Source organism: Leptosomus discolor, chromosome 15, assembly GCF_034619465.1.
Source record: "Leptosomus discolor isolate bLepDis1 chromosome 15, bLepDis1.hap2, whole genome shotgun sequence".
NCBI classification, from domain to species: domain Eukaryota; kingdom Metazoa; phylum Chordata; class Aves; order Leptosomiformes; family Leptosomidae; genus Leptosomus; species Leptosomus discolor.
The window spans coordinates 689,408-702,401 of NC_141405.1; the positions used below are offsets into that span (position 1 = coordinate 689,408).

Genomic DNA, 12,994 nt, shown 5'->3' on the forward strand with positions numbered 1-12,994 from the left:
GGCGTTGCTTGTCGTTGAATACATCTGTAGCTTGAAGGCAAAAGGAGTGTCAGACACGTGTCGTAGAGTATCTGCTCTGAACCTATCACTTGCTCAAACCTCCTCTCATCCTTTTGTCGGTGAGGAGTTAAGGTTGTCCCCCGTGTACTTCTGTTCAGTAGTCAGCTTTGTCTTTACTTCCACGTGTTGCCCAAGGAGTTACTGAGTGTTGCTTTCTAGGCTGCATTTTTAAAGTTTATGGTTGTTGTATCTTTGGAGTTACTGATTTGAGCTCAGCTCTTGCTGACTGCTGCTTCCTCAAGTTGTTGAACTTTTTAAGGCATTTTCAGCCAAAAACACTCCAGAGAAAAAGGAGGAGTAAATTTTATTTGCTTTTAAAAAGCTCCAAGATGCCCATTCTTTTTAGTTTGGCAAGAAAAAAAAAACAGCCCTTGTGTCAAGGCTTTATTTCCCATTCCCAGAAAAATATTGAACATTTGTTGAGTTCACTTTTGCCAAAAACTTTCAGTGCCATGGCCCAAAGCTGCAGGAGTATGGGGCCATGGTAAGACCACGTAAAGCATACAGCAAAGTAAACGGCCTTTCTGCCCTGTGGACTTAATTCTTTGGCAATCCTGCTTCAAACCCTGCTTCAGCTGAACGAGGGCAAGTCTGGAACTGAGCCCTGGCTGAAGAGGGAGCGTAGATTAAAGCAAGAAATGCTGGTACCACGCAGCACCCTGCTTCTAGTCCAAGAGGACAGGACAGCTGAGATTTTGTACCTGACCCCTGTACACTTTCATACAAGCCCCTGCAAGAAGTGGTCCCGTGACAGGTGGTTTTCTAAAGATCCAAGTACAACTGCAATGCCGTTTCTCCAGCTTTCTCACTCTTCTAGCATCTCAGGTCAAACTTGGGCAGGTGAAGATCCCAGTCTGTGTCCGCTGTGTTTATTAAGGGAAGGATAAGTATGTGCTCCTGGGCGCGCAGAGTGGTGCATTCTGTTGTTCTGCACTGAGAATAGTTTCTTACCCTGCATACTTGTAATAACTTTGGGGTTTTTAGTCAACTTAAGTAAAATTTTTACAGTTCATTGCAAGAGCTTTATCTCATAAGTTTCATGACAAATGAGCAGCTCTTCATTAGTTTTTCCCTACAAGAAATATACCAGATAAATGAGGTGAAGTCTTATGATGTGATATTTCTGACAAGGAATTAAGTCATGAAAAGATGAGAAAATGAAGTTTTACTATGAAAAGAAGAACTGAAAATGCATTCGAGTGAAACGAAGCCACTTTGGGAGGAAGGTCTTAAGGGCCAAAATGCTTCCATCTACTAATAGATGTTGTGATTGTCCTAATGCAGCATGGCTTTTTCTTCCTCCTTCTTTCCAACTGCAGGCTCAAATGAAAGACTACCAGCGGGAGCTGGAAGAAGCCCGGGCATCCAGAGATGAGATCTTTGCACAGTCCAAAGAGAGTGAGAAGAAGCTCAAAGGTCTTGAAGCAGAAATACTCCAGCTCCAAGAGGTGAGATTAAAATCCAAGAAATTTCTTTTTCTTGCTAGAGTAAGGCAAAGATCAGAGAGTAAAAAAAAAAAAAAAGTAAAAAGCAATCTGCTGAGTTGAACAAAGAAATGAAGAAATGGAGCCATTTCTTTCCCCCATGCCCCAGGTCAGTAGTGAACTTCTAATGGCTTTGTAGGAATCATTAATTTTTCTCTGCCTGCCTGGGTAGCAGCAGAGCTTTACTAGTGCTTAAACAGATTTGAGGCCCCACTAAAATTTCCAGGGTGGTTTGAGAGGCTCTGGAAGGTGCAGTGCACAGTGTCAGTGCTAAAATTGTTGATGGCAGTATATAAAAACAGTCTCTCCAGTACCTCCAGGACTGTTTAAGCCTGTGGAGGTTTACCACTCTGCCCTCTTAGGTCCTCATCCCTTTCTTTTACGGCCATGTGTTCCCTCCTTGTTGGCAGTTCATGTCAGGGCTCTAAGTCTTGCTGCGTGTCACTTGCCTCCCGTCAAACATCAGCTGAATTGCCTTGTGTGAGAGACTGCCTCTTCTTTGTCCTGTGTGAGCTGCAGACCAAAGTTGGAAGCGGTTGCTCAGAGTTCACTACACTTTCTGTCTGAGCCTTTAGAGAGAACCTATGACTTACTAGAGCTTCTCCATATCGCTCTTTTGTGGACTTCAAACTTGTCAGTCTTGCACTTGCAGTGCATTTAAAGTCCATCTTAGCAAATGCTTGGGTGTTTCTGACACTTAATACAGATTTATAATATAAGAGATTCAGTGCTGTTTATACTGTTGTGCTAAAGCTTTTATTTTCTATACTTTGCTTGCAGTCATGTGATGTACTCTGTAAGAACCTGAAAAATTTGCTTAATTTAGTGCCCACTTTACACTGAATGTCTTTATTAAAGCACGTGACAGAACAGTTTCCTCCTGCTGTTTCAGGATTGAATATTACTGATCTTCACAGATTTTTTTTTTTTTTTTTTCCTTAACTTTGTGCAAGGAACACTTCAGGGACAGGGAGAAGTAAATCCATTGTAGTCATATGGGTTAAAGGGGGTAATACCAAGACTATGTGTCCTGCTAGCTTCTACAGCTGTTCCTTCTGCCTATCCATTAAAAGACCTCGGGGATATCACACTTCACAGCATCTCCCGGAAGTTATTAGAAGGTTAAATTGTTTGCAGAAGTTTGGAGATTCCTCATGCTGTGATGAATCGTTTTCCTAAACCTTCACAGGAGTTTGCTGCGTCTGAAAGAGCCCGTCGTCACGCTGAGCAGGAACGGGATGAGCTGGCTGATGAGATTGCAAACAGCGCTTCGGGAAAGTGAGTCATCAACGCATTAATTGTGCGTCTGAGGCGCTTTGGGCCCCAGCAGCTGTAGTTCTCGGTAGTCTGCTTGTGAATTCTGTCTTGACCTGTCCTCACGATAAAAATTCCTTGTTGTTATGAAGAGAATTCCTGACACAGTAGCTTTTCATGACTATTTGCAATGCCTAAAGTATCAGAAGCAACTAGCCCGTAGCTTTGTATCAGATCTGAACACATCTTGACCCAAATACTTCCTTTCTAGGTCAGCGCTGCTGGATGAGAAGCGCCGGCTGGAAGCTCGTATTGCACAGTTGGAGGAAGAGCTCGAGGAAGAGCAGAGCAACATGGAGCTTCTCAATGAGCGGTTCCGAAAGACCACGCTGCAGGTGAATCTGTTGTTGGCAAGGCTGCAGGGGCGGTTTGTGTGTCAGCGTGCAGTTAAGTGGAGGCTCTGAATAGCACCAAATGATCTTCTGTTCTCCTCCTCCGAAAGGTTGACACGCTTAATTCTGAGCTAGCTGGGGAGCGGAGTGCTGCCCAGAAGAGTGAAAATGCACGGCAGCAGCTGGAAAGGCAGAACAAAGAGCTGAAAGCCAAGCTGCAGGAGCTGGAGGGATCTGTGAAGTCTAAGTTCAAGGCAACAATTTCTACTCTAGAAGCCAAGATTGTGCAGCTAGAGGAACAGCTCGAGCAGGAAGCCAAGTAAGGAAAAAAAAAAATCTGTTTGCCTGTTTGCTCTGTCCGTTGAGCATCTGCAACCTCCATCCCTTAAGCTGCCGTAGGGCTGAGATGTGAGCGTACAGCGCAGGCATTGGGGGTTATCGCCTGGACGCCTTCTGTTTCAGGGACACACTTTAGCAGGACAGCCGTAAAGTAACGGGGGTTGGAAGTTTCAGAATCTGTTTGCTCCGTAACTGGAACTGCTGAATTAACTCTTGAAGTCCACCAGGTGACTATGTGGACTGGTAGTCCCAGGATCCCCAAGGTGCTGCAGAAGTTTCTTGAGACAAGATGAACCGTCCCCTTGAGACGCCTGGTCTCTTTGGTGAGAGGAAGCAAGTTGACAGCTTAGCTGTGCCAGCTTCAGTTAGCGGAGATGAAACCTGTGCTCTGCAGAAGTCGTTCTGCACTGAGCTCTTCCTGCCTACCCTTGCTATCTCGGCCCTCCACATCTATATATATATATTTGATTATTTTTTTTAGTTAGTTCCTCACAGACTCCAAAGGCAGACTGTCTTATCACTGTCTTGGTTCTTGTTGTGCTTTTGGCTCTGTGGGAGGACCGTGTTGCTGGTTAGCCATGACTTTAAAGCTGCTCTGTTCAGTTTCGTGGTGAAGAAGCACCTTGTCCCTCTTTTCAGCCTGCGTGCCTTACTCGTACTGCTCCAGTGCCAGGTCTTCATGCTTTCAAAGCTGCTTCCCAGCCAACCACCAGCACACTAAAACCAAGTGGGTTCTGTTGGTGGTGGCAGGCAAGTTAAGAGGACTCGAGTATCGGTTACGCAAGGAGGCAAAAGCCTTCCAGAAAGGACAGATCTTGTGTTCCCAGCCTTCAAGTACTGGGATAAATTATGGCTTTTGGTTATTCTAGGGAAAGGGCAGCTGCTAACAAATTGGTGCGTCGTACAGAGAAGAAATTGAAAGAAGTCTTCATGCAGGTGGAGGATGAGCGTCGGCACGCAGACCAGTACAAGGAGCAGGTGGGTGGAAGGGTGTAGCTTTTGAGGCCTGTTTCTCAGAAAAGGCAAATAAATCCTACTTGGAGTAGGAAGGGCTTGTTAAGAAGCATTTTAATGACAAGCTCTAAGGGAATCTGTCTTGATGACTAAACCACAAGAGTAGTTCCCAGCAGTCAAACGCTCCCTGTGTCAGCTCTGGTGCAATGGTCTGTAGGTGTCCTGATCACCCAGAGCCTGGAGCTCTGCAGTGTTTCCAGGAGACCAGGCTGGAGTCTGCGGTGAGGCTGACAGTTCACCTCCAGCCGGGGCGGCTGGGGTGTCAGCTAACCCCCAGTCATGGTTTGCAGCCATCTGGTTTGATCCCAAGTACCTCGTTTTCTATTTTAGATGGAAAAGGCCAATGCCAGAATGAAGCAGCTCAAACGCCAGCTGGAGGAGGCTGAAGAGGAAGCCACACGTGCAAATGCTTCCCGACGTAAGCTTCAGCGTGAGCTGGATGATGCCACAGAGGCCAACGAGGGCCTGAGCCGGGAGGTCAGCACCCTGAAGAACAGGCTAAGGTAGGTGGCACCAGTAGCAGTGGGCATCAGGAAAAATTTCTTTACTGAAAGAGCGGCCAAACATTGGCACAGGCTGCCCAGGGAGGTGGTGGAGTCACCATCCCTGGAGGTGATCAAAAAATGTGTAGATGTGGCACTTCAGGACATGGTTTAGTGGGCATGGTGGTGTTGGGTTGACGGTTGGAGTTGATGATCTCAGAGGTCTCTTCCAACCTAACGATTCCATGACTGGGGCTGTGAGCAAGGCATGACCCGTCAGCAACTGCTGTCTGCTGCTCGTTCGCAGGAGGGGGGGGCCCATCACCTTCTCCTCGAGTCGGTCCGGGAGGCGCCAGCTGCACATCGAAGGGGCCTCTCTGGAGCTCTCGGACGACGACGCGGAGAGCAAAGGCAGCGATGTGAATGAAGCGCAGCCGGCCCCTGCTGAGTAGAGCCCCGTCACGGCGTTTGCATGCAGAGACCTCATACACAGTAGTCGGCAGGAGGAGGAGGACTTTCCTGACCACCGAACTGCCTTGTGGCCCTCAATCTGCCTTACGACATGTCGGCATGCTACAAGGTTACTTATAGGTCAACTATGTCTTAAGGCTCTCCAGCCTCACCATACTGTACCCTGCTTCAGATATAGGTACAACTGCTTTTTTATATATAGTAAACGAAATGGGATCGTCTCTGTTCAGTGCATCTATTTTCCAGATACTCATTGTAAAGCCATTTTATAAAGCATCATGTGAAGGATGAAACTTTTTTTTTATCAATACGGAAACTTCATTCCCAGAGGGTAGGTGGTTGGGACAGACCCATTGTCACGACTATGCATGCTTTGTTGTACAGACAACATCCTTCCGTTTCGGCTGTGCTCAGGCGGCCCCGGGCCGTACTGAGTCGGTTGGATCATTGACGACCAAACTGCACCCGTATCTTTCTTTTCTCCTCATAGTTGTGATCAGCACACAATCAGCGAGTGAACTGTGAAAAGGCCTTGGGAAGTGTTAGAGGGAAGCATAGGGAGGAATGAGTAGTGTCCATTTTTAACCTGCAAAACCATTTTGAAGTGTTCTCGGCACCTGCTTCATCGGTTAGTGTTCATGCAGTACAGGCAAACTGACGTAGCGCCACCGCTCCTCATCTGTACAGTACTTCTGCGTTTGTAGAGACCTGCTCTGACCACGCCCAACAGATCTGTGTATATATTAAGGCTAGTATAATGTGAACACCAGTGAAAATAAACATACACCACAGGCGAAAATTAATTTATTAATTTATGGCCGAGTTAGTTAGTCTTGAGGCCACAGCGCGGGGCAGCTGCACTGTGAGCCGAGGCTCGGGCGGCACCAGCCCGGTGTCCCCGGGGAGCTGGTCCCGGGCAGCTGAGCGCAGCGGGGCCACCTGTACTGTGCAGCGTGGGGCTCGGGCAGAGCCCGTGGCTACAGGGGTCAGCGAGGGATGTTGCCTGCCTGCGAGTTAACATGCCAGTGGATGTGAATCCTTTTTTCTGTTGTTGTTGTTGTTGGTTTTTTTTTTTTTATTTTGAACAGTATTACAGCAAGTAGTTAGCGTTCTTTTTGTTTAAATAGCTGAAAAACTGACATTACAGAAAGTGCCTTAGACACTACAGTACTAAGACAATGTTACATATATAATTTGCCTATATAACAATGATTTAATGTATTAATTTTGACTGTGCTTCATATCATGTACCTCTCTAGTCCAAGTGGTATTATTGATATTAGTGACAATGACTCAGTGTTAACTAGGAAACTTCCTCTGCCACATGCTCAAAAACATGGATTTCCTTTTTTGGTTAAAAGCTTTAACATCCGTCGCAAAGATTTTGTTGTGTGTGTTTGGATATTTTTAATCAAACTGGCTGTTGACCACCAGGCATCTGACTGCAAATATCTTGTTTTCTTGTATACCCATATTTCTAGACAATGATTTTTGTAAGACAATAAATTTATTCATTATAGATGCGGCCGCCTGCTCTGTTTACTTCCCAGAAGAGCCATCTCCTGAGGCTGGCATAGACCTTAATAAACGAGACTATGACTGGAAGCTGCCTTTTCCCTTCTTCCTCATTCGTTTGCTTGGGTTTTTTTCCCTTTCCATTTGACCTAAATACACCATAAGGAGCCTGGGCAACCCTTGCTGCTGCTCTTCCTGAGGTCTGGCCTTTTCCCTGAGCAGGGAAGGCCCCAGGGTTGGGGTCTCCTGGGGTGTGGGGCCTGCTCTGCTCATCCCTCCTGAGCCGAGCTCTGGCAGCAGCGAGGGAGGGTCGGGTCCAGGGGAGGCCAGGGACAGTGCAGGCCCCTGGGCTGGTCCTTGTGTGTTGGTGCAGAAAATGGGGACCACTGGGGAGAGGGTCAGAAATGCAGTGAGGGGGAAGAGGGCATGAAGCAGCCAGGGGTGGCTGGGGGGCAGCTGGCAGCCCCTGCCTGGGCTCTGCTGTACAGGGCGGGGTGGGAGCTGCCCTGACAGGGTGCCTGTGGTTCTTTCTGGCTGCCTCTCCTGGGCTCTGGCCACTGTCCAGCACCGAGGGGCTGTTCCAGGAGCCCTTCCCAGGCCTGGGCACCCTTTCCTCAAGTGCCTCCTCCAAAGCCATGGCTGCTGCTCCTCGTGTTGGGAAGAGGATGAGGCTCCATCCTCATCCTCAGGAGGATGGGACCCATCCCTGCAGCTTGCAAAAGGCCCAGGCCAGGAGTTTGCTGAGCCCTGGGTCCAAGAGCAGCTGTTCCACGCAGAGCAGCACCCCCAACCCCTCCTGGGGGCTTGGCAGAAAACACTACAGGACAAAATACAGCCACTGCCACCATTTCTGCAAAATCCACTGATTCCACATTAAAAGAACTTTATTTTTGGAAGTTACTCTCAGTTGTTGTTGGGTTGTTTTTTTTTAAACCACATCATGATCTGTGTCACCACGGTGGTATGGTACACGGTCCTATCGCAACATGCCATATAGATTTTGAATAAATAAAGCTACAAAGCCCAAGTTATGTACAAAGATCTTAGGCAAAGATATTATGTTTACAAACCTATGTACAATAAAACAAATGTAAACAGTCAAATGCAGCAGAGGATGCACAGGAAAGGAGGACCATACAAACCCTAACGGCAAGGGGGGGGGCTTCCCACCTCCCTTCTGCTGGGGCCAATGGTTTTTCTCAGCGCTTATAAATAAACCAACTTGGAGCTGCAGAGCCAACTGAAGGTGATGGGCCAGACCGGGAACAACAACTTCTAAACCCGCAGATCAAACCCCGGCTGGGTTTGCTGGTTCATTTTAAAAATCCACCGACTCTGAGGCACATAGACAGAGAAATCGCACAAATACGTTGCTTGAAAGACCCACAAGGTACACAGTCGCCCAAAACTGTCACAGAAGCCCGTAGGTGACGCTGTAAAATCCAGTCATATATTACACAGAGCAGAACATGGGTGTGATGATGGTTACAGGGTCCTGGGAGGGGGCAGCTCCTGGGCACCGCAGCCAGTTGGATCAGTGGCCTCCTAACATGGCGCCCTCAGTGTGGGTGGGTGAAGCCTGACCGCGGGGGGGGGGGTGCAGGTGGTCTGGGGAGCTGCTACAGGCCCCAAAGGCGGTACTGCCCCACGGGCCCCAGGGCACAGGGGGAGAATGCTCAGGCCCAGCCCGATGCCGCTAAGGCAGCTGCTGTCCTGACTGACATGTCAGCGCCTGTGGTGCGCTGATGGGCACCGCCGCCTCTGCCCCCCGGCAGCTGGGGCGGCCCAGGCAGGGCTGCAGGGGACACTCCCCCTCCGCTGCCCGCTCCAACGCGAGGCAGGGGCACAGGAGCAGCGACAGCCGCGCGCCGCCCGGACGTGCTTTGGTCAGCTGCAGCCCCCGCCTCACCTCCCTGGACCCGATTCCCAGGCACCAGTGTCCAAAGTGCCATGGCCCAGCCGCACCCCGGCCCCCTTTCGCCAGGCTGGAGCCTTACCGGGAGGGCAGCCGCTGCACATCCTCAGCAGGCAGGGAGCAGGGGAGCCTTTAAGAGGAGCAGCCAACGTTTGTGCCAAGCCAAACCTACGTTAGAGAAGAGATAAAGCGAGGGGCCAAGGGCTACCTGGCCCAGGTTTGGTGAGCAAGGCTCCTGCCTTCCCTGAAGCAGAGCACTGCATGTCCCAGCTTGTGCGACACGGGGCGTGGGGCCAAGTCAGAGAACGTCCGCTACAGCAACAGGAGAAAATAAACTGTATTAACATGACATGAAGGGCCGTGAGCGCAGGGTCTCCTCTGGCAGCACGGTGCGGGTCGTGTTCCAGCGGGGCGGGAATGGGGAGGAATCAGGAGCAGTTCTTCTCTTGGTGGGCCGAGAAACGCATCCGCAAGTCCGAACACGACCTCCCGCGGGCTCATACGCTCAGAGGGAGCATGCCAGGCGCTGAGGACGGTCGAGAGGCTCCCAATCCTGGGGGACCTTGATCAAAGCCGTTTACTGCCCTGAGAAGCAACAAGAGACAGGCTGTTAAGTGCTGAGCAGCCCCAGGAGACACACAACTTGCCTCTCCCCCCCACCAGCAGCTGGAAGAGAGACCCCTCTCCTGCCTCCCTCACCCTGACTGTACAGTGGCTTTCGGCGGGTGCAGGAGCAGGGCCAACATACGACTGCGCCACCTCCACCTGCGAGGATCGATGCTCACCCACAGCCAGGGACATGCGCAGGTCAGTGCTCAACCCATCGCCGGGAGCGGGCGTGTGCCAGCCAAGGTGACCGGCCCGGGAGGACAGTGGCTCCTGTGCAGACCCTGAGCCCACTGGGGCTACACGCTTGGCTCTGTGCAGCTGGAGGCACCAGGCAGAGCAGCGCCACAGGCCTGGGCCCCACCATCAGCTCCCCTCCCGATTTCACTGCTGCCCTTCGCTGGGAGCGGGGCGGACGCCTGCGAGCAACGCACAGCCCCAGGGCTGGCAGCACCACGGCACCATCACACAGGGGTGGGCAGCCGGGCCGGGACCGACCCCACCTGCATCCCCAGGTCCTTCACGGGTGGCTACACCAGCTCTGCCCAGTAGCGGCGATGGACACACGCACGGCCATGGGGCATGGGCTCCACGAGAGCGGGCAGGCACGTGTTAAAGCACAGCAGAGCTGCCTCTACACTACGCTGCCCCCGGCTGGGGTGCAGCACGGGCTCTGGGTGCCTCCACATCCCCAGGACCGATGGGTTCCCCCCTTCTGTTGGGGGGTGGGTGTTGGGAGAGGTGAAGGCGTGGAGAACCCGGCTTCCTGGTGGGTTGTGAGAGGAGCACGTGGGTCTGAGCTTTTCCATCTCTACTCTGTTATGGCTTTGACAGATCTTCTGTAAATAGGCTCAACACAAAGTTTCTGCCCAGGCTCACCCTCTGCTGATCACCACCATCACAGCCGTGACAGCCAGAAGCAATTACGTCCCTGTACCAGGACAGCATGACCACCCCCACTGCTGTCCCAGCACCAGCACCCTGCCCTCACCCTCGGGTTTGTAATACTGAAGGTGGGGGAGGACCTCCACACCCTGGCAAGGCAGGACAGGCCCCGGCCTTGATGCCCGCCTGCTCCCAAGAATCGCCTCTGCAGCACTTCACCGGCTCTGCCCGAACCACCGGCACCCCAGAAGGTGGCACTTGCATCTCTCCTGGCAGAGCTGCGTTTGTGAGAAGGGACATTTCAGGAGACAGCCCTTGCTGCTTCCATCAGCGAGCTGCGGTGAGGGAAAGCAAGAGGAAAAGGAGGCGAGGGCTCTACTGATGAGGAAAAGCCACCCCGGGGACTGGTGGCTCTGGGGTCCCAGGGACGATGTGCCAGCAGCTCAGGCGCGGGTGGCTCACGCCAGCGTCCCCAGGGCAGAGCAGGGCTGGTTCCACGCTCCCTGCGCACAACACGCCGTTCCCAGCGGCTCACGGTCACTGGTGACCTTGCACCTCCCGCATCAGGGGTGCGAAACCCCTGCCAGCAAACCCAGGAGGCTGCTGCCGTCGCACTGGTCAGTTACAAAATCCTTCCAGAAGAGCAGGTGAAGAGCTAAAAATCTCACCCCTCGCCAGCACGGACAGATTCCCGCGGTAACACGGCTCACTGCTGCACAGAGCCGGTCTCCTTCCCCTCTCCTGCTGTTGAACTTCCACACCAGCACAGCCTTGAAGCACATCCCAGCACCAGGGTCAGAGCAGCGAGAAACCAGCCACCTTTCCCACCTCCTCCCTGTTAAGCTGGAAACTTCAGCTCCTGTTTGAGTGCTGCTGCCACACATCTCAAAAGGCAGGTGCCTCCCTGGCTGCACAAAATAAAGAGCTGCTGGAAGAGCCTTAGGGGCAGATGTATTTCACTATTCGCATTTGGATGAAGGGGCACGAAGCCAACCTGAGCCCGACATGACTCTGCAAATCAGCTATCAACTAGAAAGCACCTCTGCCAAGTAGGACAGGGAGAGGAAAAAAAGAAAAGGAAAAAATGGAAAAAACCCCAAACCAAACCATCACCAACCAGGATCAAAATGTGGTAGTTTGCTCCCTCTGAAAGGATGAAAGACAAGCGACGTCCAACATCAGCAGCCTGGAAGCGCTCGTGTTCGAGCCAAGCTCTAGGGACTTGCCACGTTTCCCGCGCTCAGGTCGGAGCCGCCCTTTGCGACCGACAGAACCGAGGGGCAGCGCCCGGCCCTCGCGGCTTGCAGGATGCGGCCCGGACAACGCCAGCACCCTGGGCCGGCTCTGCAGCTCGGCTGAACGGGCACTGGTCTCCACCAGCACCTCCTGGTGCTGCGCTGCCTCCAGCCTGGCACGGCGGGAGAGGCGGGCTGGGGAGGACAACCGATCCCTTTCGAGCCCGCAGCAAGGGCCACCGCTCCCCACGCAGCCGGTCCTCGCAGCCCCACGATCCCCCGCAGCGCCGCACGAGGCCGGGCAGGAGGGTCCCGTCCCCGCGGTGCTCAGACCTTGGCACGCGATTCCCCTCCGTGCCGAGCCAGCTGCCTTCCCCGCCGCCAGGCACCCCCACGCCGCCGCCCCTCTGCCTCCCTGACGTGACAAATTTGATTCAAAACCCAACGCCTGGGGTGAGCACACAGCGCTCCAACAGGGACGGGCCAAACCCAGCAGTGCAGACCGCTCAATTTAGCCCAAACCGGGACATTAATATTGCTGCTTCTGGGGCACCAACTGCTCCCAAACTGGGTTTCCAGCACCCAAGCTCTGCCTGTGAGGAGAACGCCTCCCTGCAGCCCTGCCACCCAACAGACCTGCCTCTGCAGGAAGCTTCTCCTTTTTAAACTAAGCAGCACATCTCTCACCCTCCTCAGCTCCTGCTCAGGGGCATGTTCAGCAGCTTGGGTGCCCTCTGCCATCTCCCAGAGGTACAAGAACAAGGGCAGAAGCCATGAAGCCATCAGATGCTCAGCACAGATGCCACACGGATGTGACAGGACTCTGCCTATGTCACCTGCATCACAAATAATCCAGTGATGCCTGAAACAAGAAGGGAGGCCAAGCCCCATCGCAGAGCCAGGGCAGCAAGAGGACGAGTGCTATAAGCCTGAAGTGCTACCAGCGGTATCCAGCACAAGACGCGGAGCGCTCGCACCACTACGATGCACAAGGGAGACACGAGGCAGATTTCTGGTGAAGACAGAAAAGATAGAAACCCCATTCAGAAGCCTTCTGAGGTTTCCCCATCGTTTGCTAATTACAAAAATAAAGCAGGAAGGCAGTGCAGAGCGCTTGTTTGTGGCAGCTTCTCCCACCATCAGCTCCTGGAGCCAGTTCCCTGCACCGTTCATTGCATCCTGCCGGCCCAAACTTGCCCTCGGTGCAGAATAAAGATAAAGCAGCAGCTCTGATTTGCTGAAAGCCAGTTCAGTAAGTGGGGCACAGGAAAAGGCTTCCAAGAGTAGCTGCACCTGGGGGGGGATACTGAAAGCTGGCCTTATGGCTGAGCTTACAGAGGTC

The 12,994-nt window shown here is 52.4% G+C and overlaps 2 protein-coding genes across 9 annotated transcripts in view; one reads left to right on the forward strand and one right to left on the reverse strand.

Moving 5' to 3' along the window:
* MYH10 (myosin heavy chain 10) overlaps positions 1-5,477 on the forward strand; it is a 102,975-nt gene extending 97,498 nt beyond the window's left edge. For all 7 annotated transcript variants that reach the window (XM_086473848.1, XM_086473850.1, XM_086473847.1 and 4 more), the window contains 7 exons: positions 1,380-1,508; positions 2,734-2,822; positions 3,070-3,193; positions 3,301-3,509; positions 4,399-4,507; positions 4,874-5,046; positions 5,333-5,477. In XM_086473848.1, coding sequence (XP_086329974.1) covers positions 1,380-1,508; positions 2,734-2,822; positions 3,070-3,193; positions 3,301-3,509; positions 4,399-4,507; positions 4,874-5,046; positions 5,333-5,477 — 978 coding nt within the window. The remainder of the gene's footprint in view (positions 1-1,379; positions 1,509-2,733; positions 2,823-3,069; positions 3,194-3,300; positions 3,510-4,398; positions 4,508-4,873; positions 5,047-5,332) is intronic.
* Positions 5,478-8,962: 3,485 nt separating this feature from the next.
* NDEL1 (nudE neurodevelopment protein 1 like 1) overlaps positions 8,963-12,994 on the reverse strand; it is a 28,502-nt gene continuing 24,470 nt past the window's right edge. For both annotated transcript variants that reach the window (XM_086473590.1, XM_086473589.1), the window contains exon 9: positions 8,963-9,511. In XM_086473590.1, coding sequence (XP_086329716.1) covers positions 9,424-9,511 — 88 coding nt within the window. In that variant the 3' untranslated portion in view covers positions 8,963-9,423. The remainder of the gene's footprint in view (positions 9,512-12,994) is intronic.